The 25,294-nt window shown below is 41.9% G+C and overlaps 1 protein-coding gene across 2 annotated transcripts in view; it reads left to right on the top strand.

Moving 5' to 3' along the window:
- Positions 1–25,294, top strand: part of GRM7 (glutamate metabotropic receptor 7) — a 562,205-nt gene that overhangs the window by 188,332 nt on the left and 348,579 nt on the right. For both annotated transcript variants that reach the window (XM_081966278.1, XM_081966277.1), the window contains exon 2: positions 16,675–16,891. In XM_081966278.1, coding sequence (XP_081822404.1) covers positions 16,675–16,891 — 217 coding nt within the window. The remainder of the gene's footprint in view (positions 1–16,674; positions 16,892–25,294) is intronic.

Below are 25,294 nucleotides of genomic sequence, written 5' to 3'. Positions count from 1 at the left end.
GCCTCAGATAAGCAGAAGAATCAAATTGGCACAGTAGCTGTTTGTGTGCATAAGGCAAAAAAAAAAAAATACGATGACATTAGAACAAACTGAAAAATCCTAAATATGCCTTTAGGTCAAGTCAAAATATGGACGAATGCTCTCATTTGTAAGCAGAGGATATAGTGGATGAAATGGATGACAGATGACATAATGTAGGATGCCCTTACTGTAGTTAATCTTCCTAGTACCATGATGGCAAATCTTTGGCATGCGTGCCCGAAGTGACACACGGAGCCATTTTGCCTGGCATGTGCAGCATGGCTCATTCTTCTTTTGGGTTCTGGCATGCATACATAATCAACGGGCCTTTGTTCATGCAGCAATGATGGAAACCGGAAGACCTGGTCTTCTATTTTCCGGCATGAGCATGCACGCCAGCCAGCTGATTGGCATGTGCACATACGCACATGGACCTGACAGACTTTTTGTTCAGCATGCATGTGCACGCCAGAAACTGATTCCGGCACGCACATGCCCTGTTTCCAGCTCCTCTTCACAGCCCAGATGAGCATGCCTGGAGTTCTCCCTTTCCAGCATTCGGTGCTGAAAAGGTTTGCCATCACTGTCTTATTACTATAACCTGCCACCCCTATTACTGTCTTGGTCTTCCGTGCAACTTGTTGATATGGACTGGAAATCATGGCAGTAACAGATCTGAAAATAAGACTTCCCTGTTTTTTCCCAGGAAACCATCATTGCAATATTATGCTTAATAATTATTAGTGAGAGCGTGTAGCCCCAACTCAATTCCCCATGCCACTAACTTGGTGACTTGGATGATTGCCTCTATCTTAACTCAATCTTTCTTGCAGGATTGTTGTTAGGTAGGTACAGTTAGGAGAGAGTCTTGTGCAAACTGCCTTGAGCTTCATGAATATGCAAACAGTAATAATGATGATGTGAATGACAAGATAATATTCAAAAGTCATTTAAGGCCCTTTGATGTAGGGATCCAAATGAAAGTATCTACAATAATATTTTGAACACATCTGTTAAAAGATTCCACCACCTCTGGGGCATTGTTTCCACTGTTGATTTGCTATGACTGTTAGATGGTATTGTTCTCTGTTACATGCAGGTGGAATTTTCCTCCCTAAAATTGCATCTATTATCTGATACCCTGCATGGAAACTTTTTAAACCTTCTGCATGAATAGCAGAAGTCATTTCAAGGCTGTTTCAGTCTCATATCTTAGGTCTCAACTTTTAACTTTTGGAGATAGTTTGACCTGGCAACAGTTACTCCTACCATGTTTATATCTTAATTAAGCAACTGCTACATGCTATATGTGGCTCTGCCACTGTACAGCATCCAAAAATTGGTGTTAAATGTAGCAGCAAGGCAGTTAACTGGTATGCAATACTAGGAATATATCACATCAATAACGAAAGATTTGCTTTGGTTGCCAATTGTTTTCTGGGCACAATGCCCAGATTTTTTGTTTTATATTCCTGGGTCCTTGAGATGAGTTTTGATGTTTTTTTAAAAGTTATGTTGAGTCTATTTTGGGGATATATTTTACAGTTTTGTAGTGCTTCCTATCTTGAAGAATCATAAAACATCACCAGTTTTCAGCACTTCCATAAGAAACTCTTTGGGGGGGGGTGTTGCACAAAAATGGGACTCATTGACTATAACTTATCTATTTTACACTATAAAATTTGGAGCATATCTATCTGAAGGAATATCCATCTTAGCCTGAGCCGGGCTATAAGTTACGATTTGGGGCCGAAGCTGTGAAGATACCACCCTTTGCACAGACTCATTTTCAAGAATCTGCAAAAGGGCATTCTTTGGTGTTGCTACTGGATTGTGTATCCCCTATGTTTAGAGTTGTGATCAGGCTCAAATGTTTTCAGGAGCATGATAATAGTTAACTTATTCAATAACTTGATTTTTGTTCCAAGGTCCATAGTAGGAGTGGTGTTGTAATCCTTCCGATTATTCATGTCCTAGGAGAGCATTCTAAATGGGGTTCAGCATTTCATGGCAACCCTGGACTTGTCCAAAATGATTTTGAATCCATAATATAGCAATAGCATTTAGACTTTTATACCCCCTCATAGCGCTTTACAGCATTCTCTAGGTAGTTTGCAATGTCAGCATATTGCCCCCAACAGTCTGTGTCCTCAATTTTACCAACCTTGGAAGAATGGAAGGCTGAGTTCAACCTTGAGCTCACCAGGATCGAACTCCAGGCTGTGGGCAGAGTTTGCTTGTAATACTGCATTCTAACCACTGCACCACCAGGGAACCAACTGCTATGCCTCTTTATGTCTAAGCAGATGCAATGAAATCTGAATATAAAGAATCATCCCTTTACCACAGACAGATCAATATCAGATCAACATGTGGTCGGTTGGCATTCTTGATTTTTTCAGAGGTAGCTGAGTGATTAGCATGTTTTATCCTAGTTCCTATGGGCTTTGAGAGTGCTTAGACATTTTTTTTCCCTAAGATATATTTTATCTCAGTAATATCTGAATGTCATTTTACAAAAATATATATGCATTTATTTATTTCAATGTATATTGAATGCAAAATGGGTTTTTATTTTTCCATTAATAGAATATTGATAGCCATTTGCAGTATACACACAATTATACTTGCAGCATATATCAATTTGTTTCCAGGAATGCCATGTTGAATGATAAGGTCAATTCAAATACCAGCAGTGCATATGTGTGCATGTGTGTGTGTGTTTGTGTATGTGTCACCGTGAAAGACCGAAATTGGTGAATGTCGACATTCACCGGTGAATGTTGGTGAATGTCGACATTCACCGGTGAATGTCGACACATACCAATTTCAGTCTTTCACGGTGACATATATAACGAGTCAGCGTAACGCTTTACTTTTTCTTTTCAATTCGCGGTCCTGGAAACTACTCGTTCTAACCGCGCAGGATCGCAGGTTTTAAAAAAAAGAAGTCCGCGAATAGAAGACGCTTAAAAGGAAGCGAGGAGACGAGGTATTAGGGTAAGGGTATTAGGGTAAGGGTGTCGAGAGGATAAGGACATACACCAAGTGACTATGTGAATGTCGACATTCACCGGTGAATGTCGACATTCACCAGATTTCGGACTTTCATTCACCGGTGAATGTCGACATTCACCAGATTTCGGACTTTCACATTAACATATGTATACCTAACCCTAATCCTAACCCTAACCGAAAACATGACCCACCCAAATAATAAGCCCAGCCCTAATTTTAGGGGGGTGGACCTAATATTATCCCTACCCTGAAAATAAACTGAGGGGTTGGGTATGGCCAGCACAAGTGCTGATGCAGGCGCGGGGGGGGGAGAGAAACTGTCTGGCTCCAGCTGCAGCCCGCTGGCCCCTTGAGGCAGCGCAAATACTGCTTTTCCCCTTCTCTTCCTGGGTGCAGCACTTCTCCTTGTTGGGCCGCTTCCCTGAAGTCAGCAGCTCCGTGGCCAGTTGCTTTGCTTTTTTTTCCTTTTTGTGGGAGTCTCACAGGAGGCTTTTGGGGAAACAGGAAGAAAATGGGGAGGAGGATTTTCCTGCCCATCTTCCATTCCTCAAGCTCAGCACAGACTGAGGGGAGGATAACAGACAGGGAAACCCCCCTCCCCATTTTCTTCCTGTTCGTCTAAAAGCCTCCATTCTGAACTCTGAAGGTTCGGAATGGAGGCGACGGTGCATCCACGGTGCATCTAGTTCACCAGGTATGGACTGCTGCACCTAAAAAAAGGGAGACCACTTCAAAAATAAGCCCAAGTACTTATTTTCAAGTGTAAAAGAAAATAAGACTCTATCTTATTTTCTGAGAAACACGGTATATGTATATATGTATGTGCAGGAGAAAATTTAAGTTGTTGATTCAAGCCTTCATCTGTAAGGTTGCAATGATGACCAACCAGACCAACCAACCAACCAGGGTTCAATTAGAGGAAGGGTTTTCTTTTTTTAAAAAAAAATATCATTGTCCAACTTTGGATCTTAATGGTAAGTCGAAATATCATCAGTTCGTATTCTTGGAGCTCCAGGTTAAAAAATAATAATAATAATAACTGGCCTTGCATTCCCAGATTGCATGATTCATTAAATCTATTAATCTTCTGTTCTGTGGGCATGCTCACAGAAGAGACTCGCACACAGTCTATGCCACAATGGTAGTATGCGATTTTCAATTACAATGTCAGAAGAACTGACCTTTTTTGTGGCAGTTGGGTAAACATTCTGTTACATTGGATAACGGCAACAACGGCTCTTTATTGTAACAGAACAACTGTATGTACAATCCAGCGAAGGTTCAGTCTGATAGCAGCCCTTTTATAGGGAGCTGTCAGACCCTTCGACCAATGAGATTGAACCTCTGTTCCTACCGGAACAGAGGACCTTGGTGGAAACCATTATGACAGTTGCTAACATCTTACACATTCCATTAGTACCCACGAAAGGTTATTACATTTAGTAAACCCATCATAATCAAGGCTGGGGGGGGGGATTAAAACTCCCCCCACATGCACCATGGCCTTGGTTGAATGGAAGGAAGATGACCACTCAAACTAACCTCCCCCCTCTGCACACCAGGAGCTGCAGTTTTCAAATATAACATTCCATATTATTTTACTCTCAAGAGCAGGCGTTTTTCCCTAAGAGCTTTGCAGATGAGCAAAACAGTTGCGTAGTATATTGTAGATAATTATGTTAGATTATCTCAACTGTTTATGCAATAATGGGTTTTAAAGGCACTATAACTACACCACCTGACTTGTTCATGTTTTAAAGTACATTTAAGTGCTCTACCCTCCACAGTATTTGATCATTTTATACCAGGAGGCTCTTAGCAAGAGAGAAGTGTTTGTTTCTAATTGAGTGGAATGAAAACAGTGAAAACTATGGACTTTATTCATAATGAATGTGAATGTGAATCACAGGAATAGGGGACTGAAAAGGTCAAAGACACAAATAAAAATGGCTTTGTCACCTATTGGTCTTTCTCACCAAAAATTCTTGTCAACATATTTTGAACAGAAAGGAAATCGGATTTCAGAGTTAGCGCAAACAGTTTGCCTTGTGGTTTTTTTTACATCTTTTTCTGCTGAAAACAGTTTTGTGTTTTTGTCATTTGGTAACTCCTATTTCCCAGTTTGATGTTATTTGTATTTACTTGTATACTTCTTCAAAAATAAATCATAAAGAACTGTTTATTCTCTGTTATAAATATACAGCAGAGATAGAAAAGCAGGAAACCTGTGATGTGAGCACATAGAATTCTGCTTGAATATGTATACCCTGCTTCCATGAAAATAAGACCCCCCCCTCAGATAATAGAGATGGGTTCCAGCAGGGAAATACGATAATTGTAGTAGCTTTCCAACATGAGCATGTAAACTGGAGACAAAATTTGTAAACTAGGAATTGTTTAGAGTTTAGAAGAATTATTATAATTCTTTTATCTCTGTGATATACCCTTTATATTATAATATCAAGAGTATATCACAGGACTGGCATGAATTTCTTTCGAAACAATAACTTTAATATCTACACAATGCTTTTCTTCTGCATAAGCATTATGCCTTCTTCAGTGCAGATATTGTACCGATAAGGGATATATTGTACAATAGTTAATATATCTTTTTAGTGGACATTTTTAAGGCATTTTGAGCAATGCATGAATCAATGGGAATTTCCTTTTCTCCCTTTTTATGACATGCTCTAAAACAAGGTTTCTGATCTTGGGGAGTATCCCAGCTATATAAAGCTGATTTCAGGAGCTGGTCAGGCATTTGTTTTCCACCGTTTTATTCTCTGAGAAATAAAATTCCTTTGGGACTAGAACAAAATGCACAGGTTAAATATCCCACCAAGAGAGCAAATCTTTTTATACTATTGAACCACACACATGCTCTGAATGCCACCGTTCTGGAATTTCTCAATTCTCACTAGGATTACAGACTTTCAAATAGAACAATGTAAAGGGCAAATGGTCTGCTAATAATGCAGGGAGGGATCCTTGGTGCTCCTTGAGCTTGGGTGCTTTCTTGCAGATCTTTCATTACCCAAACTAGATAAGGTCATCAGTGCTATTAGGAAGTGGAATCTGGTCTCATTTTATATCCTAATGGCTTGTCTGTCAGTACTGTTGGGAGTGGTCTTGGCAGTTCTTTGGTTGGGCTGTTTACTGTTAGCTTCTTCGGCAGTTCATTGATTGGAGTATTGTTTGCTTCATGATTGTTAACCTAATGTTAATCTTGGCATTAATCCCTCCTCTGGGTGTTGATTACTGGCGAAGTGGTGTTTTGGTCTTTTTGTTCCCTTTTGTCATGGCCCTGTCAGAGCCTGGGTACAAGGAAGAGGATGAGACAGAGCTGGGGCCAACAGAGGAGGGTGACACGGTCTCTCTGGCCCCGGAGGAGTGATTGGGGGAGCAGGATCAGGAGTCCTAGGTCTGTCGGGCCTCGGAGGGATGGCCAGTGATGGAGGGAGGTTGAAGGATGACTGAGCAAGGGAAAGATAGGCAGCAGAGAAGAGGAGCTCCAGAGCTCCAGAAAGGAGCAATTTCCTCCCCCATCTGATCCTTGAATACAGAGGGTAGAGAGGAGGTGTGATCAGTGCAGGCTGAACTGAATGCTCAGGGGGAGGGAGCCCCACCCCTCATCACAAGGCTTACCTGGGGAATAAAATTTAAAGAGATGATGTGGGGAGGGACACTTGTCAGGAACAAGCGTTGTCTTTTTTCCAGCCATGCTTGTAGTTACCGACAGCCCACCTTGTCTTACTGCACTTAGCCTTGCTTTGCCTGGGTTTGACTTGCTTTGCTTTGTCTGGTCTGGCCGTGGGGAAGTACTCAGTGACACAGCTCTGCTTTGGGTTGTGCTTCAGCCCCAGCAACCCGTCTGTGCGTTGAGGACTCCCTGGAACCAAGTTTCCTGAACTGTGTTTGCTCTCAGAAACTGGCTGCTTCTCTGGACTCACAGCAGCCAGGAACTAGTAGAGGTGCATGTGTGGGTTTGGACTTACAGTGAAGAGTGGGAACTTTGGGAGGAAAAGTTGGAGTAATAAAAGGGAATTAAGCCTTCAATCCGGCTGTGCTGCTTTCGTGCCCAGCCCCAGGTTATCACAACTTTTTTTTTGCTTGTTGATTATCTCTTTGAATGGTATGTAGATGTGCCTGTTGAAATCCTTCATTTTAACCTCAAGTTACAAATATTGTCCTCTATCAGTAATAGGGCAGTGTGTGTCACTGGACTTAACCACATCATGTTAGTGGATATTTAGGAACAGAAGTTATACATTTTTATTTTTGCTAGCTATTCGTGTACTAGAAATAGAAGCTTTAAACTAATCTTAATTCAGATGTTTTTTTTTTAAAGTATTCATTGCAGATGAAATGTCAAAGCTTATTATTATGTGATGAATGAAGAAATTGGAAAACAAATGGCATCTTTGAAACCTGATATTTAAGCTCTGTCAGAAGAACATTTCTACATCACTGTGAATAAGGATGTCACTTAATTCAGAATGGATGGTGTTAATCACCCATCAAGTGCAGCATTCAAGTACTTTTGGTGCCCAACTAAAACTTCTCCAATTGCTCCTTTTTTAAAAAAATCAGACATTGTTTTCATTTAAGGAAATTAATACTAAGTTACATATCAAAAGGTTAGAAATTTGTTTTTGTACATTTCCCCCCATTGTCTGGAAACTATATCAGTAAAACTTAATAGAAAGCTGAAAGTGAAATTAGCGCAAACTATGCACTTAATAATACCCCAGTGGGAACTCATTAATATGTCAACAAATACACATATGCATGAACTTAATCACTTACAGTTCTTCAAGAAATTGCTTTTTTATTTTATATAATGTTTTTGACAACTCTTCTGCTTTAAGTTTAAGCTGGTCTCATTTTATTAAATTCCACCTGTGTAACAAAAACAAAAGATGAATAGGAAAATTTACTACTAAGTTCTGATCTATGAGATGCTGCATTTATGTTGTCATAAATGCCTGTAGTTCTTTGCAAGCTATGAAGAATCAGAAAAAAGAACAGGCCAAAGCAAGTTAGTAATTCCTAGCACAAATATCAGGGTCAACTATGAGAAACCTTTTGATTTCTTTTATTTTGGGCTCTGTGGCTGAGCTTGTCAATCAGAAAGGTCGGTGGTTCGTGGGATTTGAATCCCTAGTGCTGCTAACAGATAGAACTCCCGTTACTTGTCCCAGCTTCTGCCAACCTAGCGGTTTGAAAGCATGTAAAAATAGAAGTAGAAAAATAGGAACCACCTTTGGTGGGAAGGTAACAGTGTTCCGTTCACCTTCAGCATTTAGTCATGCAGCCACATGTCCACGGAGATGTCTTCGGACAATGCTGGCTCTTCAGCTTTGAAATGGAGATGAGCACTGCCCCCTGCTCCCTAGAGTAGGAACGACTAACACATATGTGCGAGGGGAACCTTTACCTTTACCTTAAGTGTGAATTGCTAACTTACAAACATACTGTCTGAGGTTTTTGGTGCCTTTGAGTCAGTCTTGACTCCTCATGACTGGCCAGGACAAATCTCTGAGAAAGAGTGACTGACGCAATGTCAACCATCTAGATTTGTGCCTAAGGCAGTTCTAAAACCTTTAGTGGCCCTCAACTAATAAATACTGTCAATAAAAAGCATAGACTCTATCCTCCCAAGAGCCTTGAGATTTCTACTACTTTTTCTAGCTTTAGTTCCTTGCTTTCAGTATGAGATGGGTACCAGATATCTGAACAAGCAAAAGACGAAATGGACAATTGGAAAGGAGGAGCTGGAGGGAAGAATAAGAGGGGGGGAGGAACAGTTACTGGGAAAATATATTTCAACCTCCATGTACATGAAATTGTAGATAGTCCTCAACTTATGATCACAATTTCCCCGAAAGTTTCTGTTGCTAAGCAAGACATTTGTTAAGTGAGCTCTGTTCTATTTTACAACTTTTCTTGGCACAGTTGTTAAGTGAAGCACCACAGTTCTTTAATAAATAAATGGTTCTTAAGTGACTCTGGCTTCCCCATTGGCTTTGCTTATCATAAGGTAGCAAAATGGCATTGCATGACCCTGGGGCACTGCACGTGTCATGAATATGAGTCAGTGGCCAAGCATCTGAATTTTGATCATGTGACCATGGGAATGCCACAACGGTCATAAGCAGTGGTGAAATTCAACTTTTTTTTTTTACTTCTGATTCTGTGGCCGTGACTTGGTGGGCATGGCAGGGGAAGGATACTGCAAAATCCCCATTCCCTCCCCACTCTGGGGCCAGACAGAGATGGTATTTGCCAGTTCTCCAAACTACTCAAAATTTCTGCTACTGGTTCTCCAGAACCCGTCAGAACCTGCTGAATTTCAACCCTGGTCATAAGTATGAAAAATAGTCATACGTCACTTTTTTCAGTGCCTTGCTTATATCATAGTGCTAGATACTATTTCACAGCTTTTGAAATTATAATTTATTTGATTATATCCTGATCCACATAATTTGTCCTTAATTGATTCTATGCCTTTCACATTTTTTAATTCATACCATGTCCAATTCTATCCCTCATTTATACATGGCTTCTTCCTAAACCAGTGGAATCTTTGTGGGATGACAAAACTGTCAGTCTGACAAAAGCGACCTTGTGCTATCATGCTATCATGATGTGAGCTCCTTTTCTTTGTGTTGTGTTATAATTTTACATAAATGTCCCAAAAAGATCAGAGCTTGGGATGAGATTGCATGATGATGTGAGGCCATCAAACAAATGCTGCCCTTGTATCTTTCATCTCAAGTTCTGACATATAAGTTGCAGCATCTTTATGAGCTTAATTGGTTACTTATCTTTCATCCCTCATTTTAAGGATATTTATTATTTTTACAAATAACTCAAACACATCCAATACATCTTCCTCCTTCTGTTTTCCTTGCAACAGCAAACTTAAAGGTGGGTTGGACTGAGAGAGAGTGACTGGCCCAAAGTCATCCAGCTGGTTTCATAGCTAAGGCAGCTTGAACTCACATTCTTCCACTTTCTAGCCTGGTGTCTTAATCACTAGACCAAACTGGTTCTAATTACTTATATTGGGTAATAGTTCCTGACAGAGCTAGTGACTGTCCAATAAATGTAATGCTCATAGCTTCTTAAATTTTCTTTTACGAAAATCTTTCTTTATGAAAATGATCTCCTTTGTTACTTTGCTTCAGCAAATTCCATTTCCTTGTCAATCTCTTTTTATTCAACTTCAATTTGGAAATGGTTCTGTTGACATCCTTATTTCCATGGCAGCAGGGTATCATCTTTTAAAAAACAACTGCAGCATCATGCACAGTTGGAAAAGCATTATAATATGATCAAAAATGGTACTTTTAAAGAAGGAAATGATTTGTGACTTGCTGAAACAAAGATTAGTTTCCTTAGATTTAAGAACTAATAAACCCCTGAATCATTGCATTTTTTTAAAAAAAAGGATCCTATCATATATTCTTGTAATATCTTAAACAACATTTTTTGCAGGAAAATGTACCTTACCCCTTTACATTCACAGATAGAACAGGCAAGCAGGTATACAGAGCAGAAGCATTCAGAAAGAATATAGAGCATTTAGCAGACTTTTAGAGTGAAAATGAAATTCATTTTATTGAAGCTTTCCATTAGAATGTCACCATGTTTGCTTCTTGGTCTGTTATAATGTTCTACCATATATAGCCTATTCCCTCCTGATTAAAAAGAATCCATGCTGGTTATGTGACAATAAAAAATAATAATTAAGTACCTGCAGGCGTACATAGAAATCCCTCCCAAACCCTGAGATTTCATTTCCTCTCATCCCTACAAATTCATTTCTACTTTAGCAAATACTGAACTAGCTTTTATATATAAGCTAGAAGCTGTATTTCAAAAGAAAGTGATAAATCAGCCAGCTACAAATTTTCTGGGGTTCTCTCAAGACATCAAAAATTATGGATTTCTGAGGCATGAGAATTGATTTAAAAATTATTATACAAGCCATCCATGGAACTGTATGTTTCTTGAAAAAAAGTAGTTTGCTTTAAAGCCAAAATTCTTGATTTACACCTATTGACAAACTCAGAACCTGGGATGAATAAATTGAATTCAGACTAACTCACTCATTGGGGGTGGGGGGAGAGAAGCAGGGAATGTAAGAATACTTTAACCTACTACTTTTGTGTTTGTAAGGAGATGCTGCCTATTTTCCATTACGCAAATAAACTGATGTGGTTTTTTCTTCTTGTAAAAATTATAACATTCAAAGGTAAGGTGCCTTTCCTTATTTTCACTAAGATATGGTGGTGCCAGATTTTGTTATAATATCGACCTGGAAGCAAATTCTTTCTCTTTGAATTATTGTTTGTTTGTTTGTTTGTTTGTCTGTCAATTATGTACAAGATAACAGGTATAAGTATAAACATGGACATGAACAAAGGAAATGAGTACAAATAAATGGGGACAGTAATACAGGGATGGTAGGCACACTGGTGCACTTATGCACACCCTCTTTATGGACCTCTTAAGAATGGGAAGTCCAGGGGAGACAGTTTGAGGTTGAAGCTGTGGGGGGTTGAGAATGAAACCACAGTTAGGTAGTGCATTCCAGGCATTGACCACTCTGTTGCTGAAGTCGTATTTTCTGCAATCAAGTTTGAAGCAGTTTACCTTGAGTTTGTATCGATTTTTTGCGGGTGTATTATTGTGATTGAAGGTGAAGAAGTTGTTGACAGGCAAGATGTTATAGCAGACAATTTTGTGTAATATGCTTAGATCGGACCGCAGGCCGCACAGTTCCAGATTGTCCAAGGCCAAAAAATTTCAAGCCTGGTGGCATAAGAGATTCTATTGTGAGTAGAGGTGTGGAGAACTCTTCTCATGAAGTACCTCTGAACCTGCTCAATTGTGTTAATGTCTGATATACAGTGTGGGTTCCTGGCGGACAAGCTGTATTCAAGAATTTGCCTGACAAAGGTCTTGTGTACCCTTGTTATAAATACAGTGTTAACCGAGAAGAAGCTTCACAAAATTAGGTTAACAACTTTTTGGCAATGCTGTTACAGTGAGCTCTGGAGCTTAGATAATTTTAGATGAGTACTCCTAGGTTTTTGACAGAGTGAGGGTCGTCTACGAGATTGTTTCTACCCAACTTGAATTACATGTTAAGCTAAATCTCCTATCAAGTTCATCTTGGTTTACAATGTTCCTTCTCATCCTCTGTTCATGTCTATTTAATTTTTCTATCTTCCCTGCCCTTCACCCATATGATTGACATTTTGTTTTTCAACGGAGAGAAGCAAACATAAAAGAAAAGTTAGAAATGATATAATGCCAAAAAAGACAATATTCAATATGGGTTATGTGTATGTTTTAAAAGCATTACACTTTAATTAAATTGAATTTCAGCACTCCCAGGTTAAGAGTTGCTCTATTTTACTCATCTAAGTGAAGTAGGATGGGTTGAATGGGTTGACCTCACTAATAAGGCATTCTTCTACTAACCAGAATCGACTCAGGATAAGGTGGTTTTTTTAAACCTGCCAGCCGACTTTGTGAGGGTCACAACAACTGGTCTCAATGGGGATTCTCTCCATTTAACATGGTAAATAAATTGCAAATCTGTACAAGTTTTCTCAATTTACAACAGTTCATTTAGTGACTGTTCAAAGTTACAACAGCACTGAAAAAAGTGACTTATGACCACTTTTTACACTTATGAATGACCATTGTAGCATCCCTGTTGTCATGTGATCAGAATTCATACATTGGGCGATTGATTCATGTTTATGACGGTTGCAATGTCCCAGGGTCATGTGATTCCCTTTTGCGACTTTCTGACAAGCAAAATCAATGGGAAATCCAGATTCACTTAACAGCCATCTTACTAACTTGCCACCTCCAATGATTCACATAACAACTGTGGCAAGAAAGGTCATAGAATGGGGCAAAACTACTTTACAAATGTCTCACTTAGCAACATATATTTTGGGTTCCATTGTGGTCGTAAGTCCTGCACTAGACCAAACTAATTCTGCCTCTTTGCAGTCCGATTCCATTAAGTGGCAAGGAATTCAGAAACATGCAAAAGCCATTAATGCAGGGCCTTTTAAAGTGGGGTCATTTGGGCAGGTGATATCCATGATTTGTTCCATGTAAATTTGATGTGACCATATATGGCTTCACAGCTGACAAATTAAGCCAGAGTTTAGGAAAGTTTAGGGAAATATTGTAGCAACAATAGTTAGTGGACTTGCCAGCAGTAATGCATATGGAATAAAGATAGGGACCATAATTGTTTTGTATGCTGCATTCATTTATTTCATTTTATATTTCAGACTCTCCACAACCTCTTTGTCTCAACCTGATTTTCCTCCCCAAATTTCTTATACTTTGTGTTTCCTTCACGTTTTAGTTTTTCCCACCCCTGTCTGGTAATCTGACCTTAGAAAGGCCACTTAAAGAAAAAAAAAATAGTGATGAAATTCCTTGAAATGGAAAACAAGGTAGATGCTTTTGTTGTTGTTTTTGTAAGGGCAACAAATCTGGATTGGACCTTTTCCTGCTTCTAAATATCCATCCTCAAGTCAGCCCAATATTACAACATACACATTTACCAAACTAATACTGCCTCTTTGCATTCCATTAAGTGGCAAGGAATTCAGAAACATGCAAAAGCCATTAATGCAGGGCCTTTTAAAGTGGGGTCATTTGGGCAGGTAATGGAGGTACTGAACAATGTGTAATTGTTTGTTTGTAAGTCAAGGATTCAATTTGGGGCCATCACTATAGAGACGCTTGATTCTGGGTTCTTTTTTTGTGATGGTTTTTACATTATTTAAGATAAAGAAAGGGAATAATTGAGAGGTGGAAAAAATGGAGAACCACTGCATTAAAATGAGTGATTTTGAGAAATGGTTGTCAAGTATTTATCAAATAAATCCAAATTTATTTATTAAATTTATTTGCCGTGGCAAGATGGGCGGCAAACAAATTTAATACATACATTAAATAAAGAAATATTACATTACATTCATGAAAGAGAGTGCTAGATGTCAACTAGAAATGTATGGAAATTCTGTTTTACCATCAAACTATTAACCTATTCAATGGTTGCCAACAGTTTGCAATGTTGACCATTTCTGAAATAAAACAAATATTTACTTCTAATTGTATTGTTCAAATCTTTGGGAAGCTTAACTCTAATTTGTGCCTACTTGGGAGTTTGACAAAACCTGTATTTCACTACTACTACTACTCTTTTACCACTTCAAGTTATCTCTGTTTTACCTTCATGAGTATGCATTTTTTTGCCTGAGATATGTAGATCATCTGAATTCAGCATCAGAAAGATGGATAGATACTTCAATAAATGTGCAAGTTTATACACACAACAATGGTGTCATTTCTATGTCAAAAATCCTTGAGAGCTGACAATGCACCGTCCATGGTAGTTAAGTAATCTAAAGCCCAGCAAGATGTAAATTTCAGATTCTTTAATAATCTCTTTCAGATTTATATTTATTACAAATGTACCTGCTTATTGTCAGGTATGTAGAAACAAATTGGCAGTTTATAATTCATCACTGACCTGACTATTCAGGAACCGAATTTAGTGAATGAACCAGACTTGTAGTAAAAATAGTTTTTAAAAAAGACTGACTTGAGCAGATGTTGTTTGCTTTGTACATCTAAGTTGATGACTATGTACCTAGGAATGGCAATGCTCTTTCAGGGAATAGAGATGATTAAGAAAAAGGGACTACAAAGCTGCAAGATGTATTGGAATAAAAATGAGAAGAGCGAGAGAGAAAATTAAAACTCTGATAATATGTTTTTTCAGAGTCTTCGATGCCATCCGTACTTATATTCACTTTTTTCCTCCAACTAGAATAAAAAGCAAAAGACCTAAAGCTCTGAATGTGATTCTGTAACAATTTAATCATGTACACTTCTAATATATTTATCTAGCCTCTTGGTAAGCAGTGAAAATATTCTGTTAATCTAGCTGGGTTTCTTATATATAAATTTGAAAAACAGTTTGATTTGTTACTTGGAATCAGGATCAATTAATCCAATGGGAATTATTACTTGACATACATACTGTACGGCCAGCCTCTCCCCCTTATTCGGGAAAGCAAAGACTCTTAAAACTTGGCATTTCAAAAGGAGCCTTTTATTGAAAAGGGGTGATAGCAGGGCAAATACGAGGTCGCTCAGGCCATACAATTAAGAAAAAATGAATTAGAGGCCCCTCCCAACTGTCCGGTGTGGATTCAGCCAATTGACAGGCGTGAAGATGTTACTTCTCTAAGAAGAGGGAGCTTTCTCAGGGCCATCTTCTGACTCTGCTGTCCACATGGCCCACTCCCCCCTGTACATTCACTAAGAGGTGAGAAATAGCCGGGCAGTGGAGGCACCAGGCAATGTTTATAAATCAGGTGAAAAGTTATACAAGAATGCAATGCAATACGGAAGACACAAAGAGAGGAAAATAGCAAATAATTGTAACAAATTATAATTCTCTCCCCCTTCCTCTGGCAAATGACAGATACACGGATCTGACACATACCTACATGCATGCGTGCATACATACATACATACATTGGAAGACACTCAAGAGTTGGTAAGAAGACAAGCAGCTATATAAATGTTTCAAATAACTAAAAATACATTAATAGTAGAAGTATGGCAGTGATCGTCCCTCTCCATTTCATAGGGTTTTTGTTTGTTTGTTTATATCTCAAATATTCAGGGAATAATTCAGAAATTTGTGGCATAGGATTATTGCGGGGAACAAGATATGTAAGCCATGGGCCTGCTCCCTGAAGATGCAGCTGACCATGCAAAGTGGCGTTCAGTGATCCGAAAAGAGGACCTGCACCTGTGGGAATAACGCTAGGAAGAAGAAGGGTTATTGTTGGGAAAAAATATTATTGGATGAAGGCTGCCTTTTTTCAGTAAAAGGCAGAGAAAATAGCCCCATTTATTGTATTTAAAACACCTTTGTATTTTGCTTATGCATCCCAGTGTCACTTTCCTACCTGAGCCAAGAGAAATGTATTCAGTAAGCAACCCATTTTTCTTATTTAAGAATCAAACTGCTCCTTGAAGTTGTCCTGCCTCACTAAACGACTGGAGTTTGAGAAGGCATCATGCTGGAGGTGGTAGTGTCTGATTAACTGGATTTATTGTTATTTGTAGACAATGGTTATTAATGAAATGGATGATAACCAGTGCAAAATGATGGCAGCATATAGCAGCCTGAGGAAGTTCAAATATCAAATCACTACAGATGTTTAAACGTTAGGGGCAATTCACCCAGTACCAGACTGATTCAGCAGCTGCATTTACTTCAGGTTTATCCGCAATTAAATCTAGGCAAATACGTAAACTTGCTTCAGCAACTTAATGAAAGTTGGGGTTCAAGGCTGATAGAAGTAATACCTACCCATTAGTATTCCTGTGATGAAAATTATTTGAAAGATAGCTTCATTGACTTTCACTTATGGGCTGATGAAGATAGAAAGTAACAGATGAGCATCTGGAAGGCTAATTGTATTACAGCTCAAACTAATTGTTTTGTACGTGTGTTGAGTTTATCAATTCATAAGTCCCATTAACTGTTCTTTTTTCTCTCTCTAGATACCCCAAATCAGTTATGCTTCAACTGCACCAGAGTTAAGTGATGACCGGCGCTACGATTTCTTCTCACGGGTTGTTCCTCCAGATTCCTTCCAAGCACAGGCAATGGTGGACATTGTGAGAGCTTTGGGATGGAACTATGTTTCCACCTTGGCTTCTGAAGGCAGCTATGGTGAAAAAGGCATGGAATCTTTTATACAAATTTCCAGAGAGTCAGGTAGGTGAGGAATCATCCTGCATGTAATATAATATTGTGTAAATTATAATTTAATATTTTATAAATAAATACCTAAAGTTGTAATGCATGTAAATGTGTAAGTATGCGTGTTTCAGAATATTTTTTTAAACAGTTCTGTATTTTATCATTTTCTTTCAAAGGTCCTTCAAGCTGCTCTTGACTTTTGTAGGAATTTTCAGATATAAGCATTTAGAAGTCAGAGGAATAAATGGCATTAATACTCTGTTAGGAAAAGAAAGAACAGTGAAATTATATAGAATTTTTGATTCCCCACTGTTAGAAATCTTATATTTTGGAATGACAATATTGAGTCTTTATCTCTTCAAGTCGGGAGTACTTCTGAAGCTGATAAGTTTTTAGATACAGACTATGTGTCAGATAGTTCTTGTATATTTTTTTTCCAGATAGCTTCACACTTTTTTTAATTGTATGGGCTGCCTTAAGAAGGAAATATCTTTTTGATAGAGGGATCAAATTTTATTACCTCTGAAATAGTATTGAAACAACCCCGAGATTTGTATTCAAGGACTGCATAGAGGTTTATGAAGGTACTCCCACGCTACTCCAACAATTCCAAATAAATCAATGATTTTTAAATATTTATGTGTTGACCATCTTTTGCTGCTTAAGGAGTATGCTAAGCAACTTCTCCTACATTTAATTAAAATGCTCAAACCAGATTCTGTAGCACATTCTGGCATTAGTATACACTCTTCTGCTGTTGTGTAGTATAATCTAGATTGGTAACCGTGGGAAAGCTCTATTCTATCTAGGTTTATCTGATGTTGTGAAGAATCTCACTGATAAGTCCCTGACAAATTTCCAAACAATCCCAGAATACTTGGGAACATAGTATGAAAGTCATTAATATAAAAATATACAGTATGTTTCTCTACAATAGAATATGTCAGCTATTTAATGCTTGTGAAATAAATGATTTCTCATCATTCTGGAACATCCCAAGGTACAGGAAAGCTAATCTTTTGTTAGTTCAAATTCTTAAAATATTTGATAGATTAATAAATAAGAATACATGAAAAGAAGTTAATTAAGTAAAAGGATTTCGCTGTGGTTGTTTATTATTGCCTTAGTAGCTTGAGAAAACAATATGGTGCATTTAGATAAAAGCATTCATTGTATCTGTTGTGTACCAAACATATTGGAACAATAATAATGACAACAGTTGAAATAAAAAGAGAACATTCACAGAAAATAATCCAAAGTTGACATTGTTCACTAAAATATCATAATAATGGGGAAATATATACAAAGTGCATTCATTGTGTTGTTCAGAGTGTGTTGTATCACATGTGATATCACAATAATTTAGTGGGGGAAAAGTCAGTTCCAATATTTTTGCTTGTCCCTTGATTATAAGGAGAAGAAATAGAATTACATCAAGTGCAAAAAGCATTATACAGTTATGTGTTTATTGCCCATTGGATCAAATACCTTTCTGGTGTTTATTCAATATTAATCTACTTGGGAAGCCATTCACCTGCCTAAACTGGAAAACGGCATGCCCAATTTAGTGAAACCCACGATCTTTGAAAGTGATCGATGGAACTTAAGGTATGAATGATTGAGAACCATTGCTATACATCTGATTTGTGACTGAAACATATATTACATTATTAAATGCATTATTCTCCAGACCAGAGACAGGGAACTTGTAGCCTTCCCAATGTCACCAAAATGCAATATTCAACGTTGCTCATCACTGGCCTAATTGTTCTGAAACATTCAGAAGGCCACACATTTTCTACTCCTAATTGAAAGCTTTTGAAATAAATGAAGTTAATTAATTTTTTTTGGCTAAAGATTATGTGCTAAAATGAACTAGATCAGTGGTGAGATTCATTTTTTTTTTTACTACTGGTTCTGTGGGCGTGGCGTGGCTTGGTGGGCATGGCAGGGGAAGGTTACTGCAAAATCCCCATTCCCTCCCCACCCCACTAACCTGTTTTCCAGGTCCATTCCCCTTTTTGAGGACAACAAAAGAAGATCAGAGGCAGCGGGGGAGGGGCCAGTCTATTTGCCGGTTCTCCGAACTACTCAAAATTGCCACTACCAGTTCTCCAGAACTGGCTGAATACAACCTCTGAAGCAAATTAAGCAAATACATAGTATAAGATTAAAAAATTCCTATTAAATATTCATCAGATAGATTTGCTATCCAATGAGATTTTTTTTAATCTGAAACAGTTCATGTGAAGAATGTGAACACGAGATCACTCTGATTGATTATTTAGATTCAATAATCAGTCATATAGCTGCAGAATCTAGATGTTTGGTCTGCCTACATTATTCATATATTAAAGAGCACCTCCATAATTACTAATGCTATAAACTGTCACTGAGTAATTAAAGGTATTTTCCAGTAGAGTGGAGGGAGGGGTCACAGCAGGGTTAACACAGCCTGATTGGTCCATTTGACTGAGAGAAAACTTCTTAACCTTCGCCTTCTCCCTTTGGTTCCCAGTTTCCTCTCAGTCAAGGTCCAAGACACAGGTTTGGTTCCTAGTAAGAGTGTTTTATTGGGTTTTATTAGTCAGTATTAGTGTTGTTGGTACTTTGAATTCAGATTCTTTTATTTCAAAAAATTTTTGTAGTGGGTCCGCCTTGCAGGGCTGTTGTTCAGCTGCCCTCAGGAGGCTGAGATAGTCAGGGGGGGGGCGCTTCCTCCCCCCTCCTAAGGGATCACTCCGGACTGGTGCCTGGGGTCTCGGGTGTGCCGGGCGACCCTGCGTGCTTTAAATTACCTTTTAAAACTTTTCCTGTGAGGCTCGCAGCGCGCTGGGGCTTTTTGGCGCGAAAGCGGCTATTCGGCTTCTAATTCAAACTGCTAGCTTCCCGGGCCGGTTACAGCCCACGGCAGCAGCGCGGAGTCGTTTTTTTGGTGTTGGAAGGCTCCTCGTGGCTTAGGAGTCCAGCAGTGTTCTGGAGTGTTTGTTTGGAAGCAATTAAGGGTGAGGTAGGCGGCCATTTTTAGGCGCGCTTTTGTAAGCACCGCCCAAAGAAGCCGGCGGCCATTTTGAGTCACGTGTTTGGGGCTTGCAACACGGAGAGGCTGTGCAAAACGTGGCAGTGCTGTTTGCAACTTTGCAGGAGGCCCGGAGCAGGTGATTCTCACCAGCTGAAGGGCAATTACTACCAAAAACTTCGTTCTGGAGCACGTGAGTGGGGATGGCAGATAGAACTGAGTCCCAGCAGGCCGCGCCAGCTCAAGCAGGCGAAGATCAGGCTGAGCCCACTCCCCCAGTTAGGCCTCGGGTTTCTAGGCCTTCAGCTGAGGACAGACCTTCGAGAGCCCTGCAGAGGGATGAGCTCAGGCGATCCAGGGCTATTGAGAAGGTCATTGAAAGAGCTGAGAAGAGACAGGCCAGGGATCCTAGGCCCAGATCCAGATCCCCACGCACGGTGGCTCCCTGCCCTCCCCCACCTGTGGCCAGGGTGTTCAGTCCTTCCTCTTCCTCTGCTTCTCCATGCAGATCTGATAGGAGTCAACCATTACTTAAGAAGGCTAGGAGGACCACCAAGGTGGGCACGGGGGACCCCACGGTCCCACCGCCCACGGATCCGGACATGGTCATGTTCTCAGCGACGGCCACCAATAAGGAGGAGATTCCTGCTCCTCCTCTTTTCTTAGAGGTGGCTACTAGCCAATGGGCCCGTCCTTCTAACTTTTCCCCACCTGGCAGCAACGACCGTCGCGCCTACAACATGGAAAAGTCCTTTGTGCAGGCTATTCAGCTTCCAGTTATAGATCAGCCCATAGCAGCTTTAGTCTCCTCTTCCCCAGTGGTCTCGGGGGACGCGGCAGACAAACTTAAGCCAGAGGACAAGAGGGCGGAGCTCACCTTACGTAAAAATTATAAGGCCTCAGCATGGGCGGTGCGGGCGGCGGCTGCCGCCTCGTATTTCAACCGCACAACGGTCATGTGGCTCCGCCAGCTTCAGGATCGCATTCCGATCCAGGATGAGCGCGTACACCAGGATTTGGCTAAAATAATGGCAGCGTGTCAGTATTCGGCTGATGCGACCCTAGACGCTGTTAGGTTCGGTTCAAGTGCTTTGGCCACATCTGTGGCCTCTCGATGGCTCCTGTGGCTCAGGAACTGGCAGATGGACTATAAGGCCAAGTGGGACCTGGTGGCTGCCCCCTTTGCAGGTCCAAATTTGTTCGGGGCTTCCTTAGACCCAATTTTGGTGGAAAACAAAGATAAAAAGAAGGTTATGCCTACATCCACCAAGAAGGCGGAGTCCCGTAGTCATCCCTATCGCAGGCCCCAGTTCAAGTCCTATGACAGGGATCAGGATCAGCGATACCAACCGTACAGGCAGGACAGGTCGTTCAACAGGCAGAACTTTCAGGACCGTTCTAGGTATCAGTCGCAGTCCAAACGGCCCTTTTGAGGGGGGGGGCGGCCGTCCCTTCCGCAGAGGGAAATGACTCGAACCCGAGTCATCCCATCGGAGGCCGCCTGGCACTGTATGCAGACGAGTGGGATCAGATCACGTCAGACGGTTGGGTCAGGGCGACCGTTCGCCACGGCCTAAGGTTAGAATTCCTCTCCAAACCCCCAAGTTTTTTCAAAGTTTTTCCCCCGGCTCGGGACCCGGAGCGACGTCGTCTCATGGACCTCGCGGTCGCCCATCTTCTAGAAATCAGGGCGGTGGAGGTCGTTCCGGAGACGGAGAGGGGTCTTGGCTACTATTCACATCTGTTTGTAGTTCCAAAATCCTTGGGGGGTTGGAGGGCGATTCTCAACCTGAAACGCCTGAACCGCTACCTAGTATACAGACGGTTCAAGATGGCGTCCCTGAAATCAATTCTGCAGGGGATTCGGAAGGGGGATTACATGGCCTCAGTAGATTTGACGGAGGCCTATCTCCACGTCCCCATCCTTCAGTCTCACCGGCGTTATCTCAGGTTCTCTCACCGGGGCAGGCATTGCCAGTACCGGGCTCTCCCGTTTGGTCTGGCCTCTGCTCCGCGGACGTTCACCAAGGTCCTGGCAGCACTGGTGGCTTACCTGCGTTCCATCCCGGTGAGGCTTCAGTGCTACTTGGACGACGTCCTCGTTCAGGCGGAGTCCCTCCCCAGAGCCACGTCGGATCTTCGGCTGATGATCCGTTGGCTTCAGGCGTTGGGGTTTTCTGTGAACTTTCCCAAGAGCCACCTGTCCCCATCCAGGCAGATCCTACACCTAGGGACAGTGATAGACTCCGAGTCAGGGAGGGTCCGCCTATCCCCAGAACGCTTGTCCAGCCTGCGCCGGCTGGTCTCCTCCGTACGATAAAGAAGGTCTGTTTCCATCCTGACCTTGTCTCAACTCCTGGGGAAGATGGTCTCTTGTATAGGGATAGTGCCCTGGGCCCGGCTCCACCTGCGACCTCTCCAGTGGGCCTTGATCCCAGTCCAGAGAAGGATGATGAGCAACTCCTTGCGGCCAGTTCCTCTACCAGCGGAGGTGAGACTCTCTTTTCGGTGGTGGTTGTCCCCAGCGCTGCAACAGGGGGCTTGTTTTTGGGAGCCCGAGAGAGTCACAGTGACGACGGATGCCAGCCTCTTCGGCTGGGGGGCCGTGATGGACTCCGACATGACCCAGGGACGTTGGTCTGCCTCAGATCTCCTCCACAACATCAATTGGCTGGAGCTGAAAGCCGCACGACTTGCCCTTCGGACTTTTCGTCATCACCTGCGGGGGCGCCATGTCCTCCTGCTCACGGACAATGTGGCGACGAAGGCCCATATCAATCGCCAGGGGGGCACCCACTCCCATTCACTCTGGCGAGAGGCGCAGTCATTGGGCTTGTGAGCGGAGAGACACTTAGCCTCCATAGTGGCGGAGCACATCTCAGGAGTATCCAATCTTCAAGCGGATTGGCTGAGTCGCACAACCCTGGACGATGGCGAGTGGCAACTGGGCCCGGAGTTGTTTCGGAAGATATGCAGCAGGTTCGGCACGCCCCGGGTGGATCTGTTCGCCTCCCCCGACAACGCTCAGCTGCCCCGGTTCTTTACCCGGTTCCAGTCTCCGTCGGCGGAAGGAGCAGATGCTCTCAGGAGCCGGTGGCCCCCGGGCCTTCTTTATGCCTTTCCTCCCCTTCCCCTCATTCCCCGTACGATAGGGAAGATAGTCACAGAGAGGGCTCTCGTTATCCTGTTAGCCCCATACTGGCCGAGGAGACCCTGGTTCGCGGACCTGGTCCAGCTGTCGGTAGCAGACCCCTGGAGGATTCCCCCGGGGGAGGTCGTTCTGAGTCAGGGGGCTTTACATCACCCAGGGCCTCAGTGGCTTCATCTGACTGCCTGGCTCTTGAACGGAGGATCCTGAGGGGGCAGAGACTATCGTCGGGAGTTATAGCCACCTTAGAGGCGTCTAGGAGGCCGTCCACGGTTAGGATTTACAATGCCACATGGAAGGCATTTGTGAAGTGGTGTATTCCCTTGGGGTTGGATCCCTCTAGGGCTACCGTCCCGAACGTGTTGGAGTTCCTTCAGGAGGGGCTGGAGGACGGTTTGTCGCATAATACGCTCCAACGTCAAGTGGCGGCTTTGGCCACCATTCTGGGGGGGGAGGGTTCCCCCACCCTTTCCCGTTCTCCCCTGATTAAGCGTTTTCTGAAGGGGGCGGCTAACATCCGGCCACCTCCGGTTCATAGATTTCCGACCTGGGATCTGACCCTGGTTCTCCAGGCTTTGACGAGCTCCCCGTTCGAACCACTTAGGACGGTACACATGCGTCTGCTTACCCTTAAGGTGGTGTTTTTAGTGGCCATTACATCGGCCAGGCGCATTTCGGAGTTGGGGGCCCTTTCTTCACGCAGTGACCTGTGTGTAATACACCAGGACAGGGTGGTCCTTCGTTTGGATCCTTCGTTCATTCCGAAGGTGAATTCACAGTTTCACAGGGCCCAGGAGGTCGTGCTCCCGAATTTTTGTCCCAACCCTTCGAGGGAGCGGGAGTTGGTGTGGCATAAGCTGGATGTTCGCCGGGCTGTTCGCATATACCTAAAGTGAACTGAGGGCATTAGGAAGACCAAGGCGTTATTTGTTTCCTTTCATCCAGGCTCGTTAGGATGCAAAGTGTCTTCTTCCACCATCGGAAGATGGATTAGGTTGGCCATAGTTGAGGCTTACGGGGCTTCTGGGAAGACCCCCCCGTCAGGGATCACTGCTCACTCCACCCGCAGTGCCGCTACTTCGGCGGCCTGGGCCACCAGGGCGCCCTTCGAGGATATTTGTAGGGCGGCTGCCTGGGCCTCCCCCACGCCTTTTATTAGGCACTATCGTTTGGATGCTTATGCCTCGGCTGAGGCATCTTTTGGCCGGAGGGTCCTTCAGAGGGTGGTGGCCGATTCCTCACCTGGGACCCAGTCTCCCCGCCTGGGGACGTAGCGTGGGTATGTCCCTGCTGTGACCCCTCCCTCCACTCTACTGGAAAAAGAACGTTGGTCTTACCTGAACGTTTTTTTCTGGAGTAGTGGAGGGAGGGGTCACATTCCCACCCTAGTTAGTTAGACAGGGTCCGGGAGGTGTAGAATCGGGGGCCCCGAGGGGGCTTGTCCTTGTTTGTGTTTGACTTGCAGGTGCTGGCCGTGACATCGCGGAAACTGGGAACCAAAGGGAGAAGGCGAAGGTTAAGAAGTTTTCTCTCAGTCAAATGGACCAATCAGGCTGTGTTAACCCTGCTGTGACCCCTCCCTCCACTACTCCAGAAAAAAACGTTCAGGTAAGACCAACGTTCTTTCTATTCTTTATTCGTGTAAGAATTTGCTTTTGTGGTAGTGCTGCAGTTTAAAACAGAATTCTTCATGAGAAAGATTCTTCATGTTGGTATTGAAGAAAATGTTGGTGTTTGCTTGCATTTTCCCATTTGTCTGGATACATATTTATGTAATATCATATAGGGAAAATTTATGAGATTCAATAACATAGGAATGGATGAAAACTCACATTTGTGTTAATAATGGAAATACAACTTTATTCATTTCCAAAGCTAAAATTATAGCTTTTGCATTGCTGAATTGTGCACATGTGTAGCTGATTAAGATATCTATGTAAAATTATCAACATATCCAATAGGTGCTGATAGAAATGACTCAATCATATTTTCAATATGCATATTAATTTATTTAGATTGCAACAAAGCTGCTAATTGTTAGAAAACAATTCAGCTTAAAAACATAATCTTCCTGCTTAAAATAATTAATCATACTCTTACAATGCTTCAGAGTTCTAGAATATTTGAATCTTAAAATTTTTAAATGATACCAACATCCACTGGCCTCTAATTAATATTCCAAGTTCCAGCTTTGATTTAAAAAAAATCAATTCCATGATGGATTCATTGTTCCATTATATTGCCTGGGCTC

Source organism: Natrix helvetica (assembly GCF_964273705.1).
Source record: "Natrix helvetica genome assembly, chromosome: 1".
Classification (NCBI taxonomy): Eukaryota; Metazoa; Chordata; class Lepidosauria; order Squamata; family Natricidae; genus Natrix; species Natrix helvetica.
This window is presented reverse-complemented; position numbering and strand designations above follow the sequence as displayed.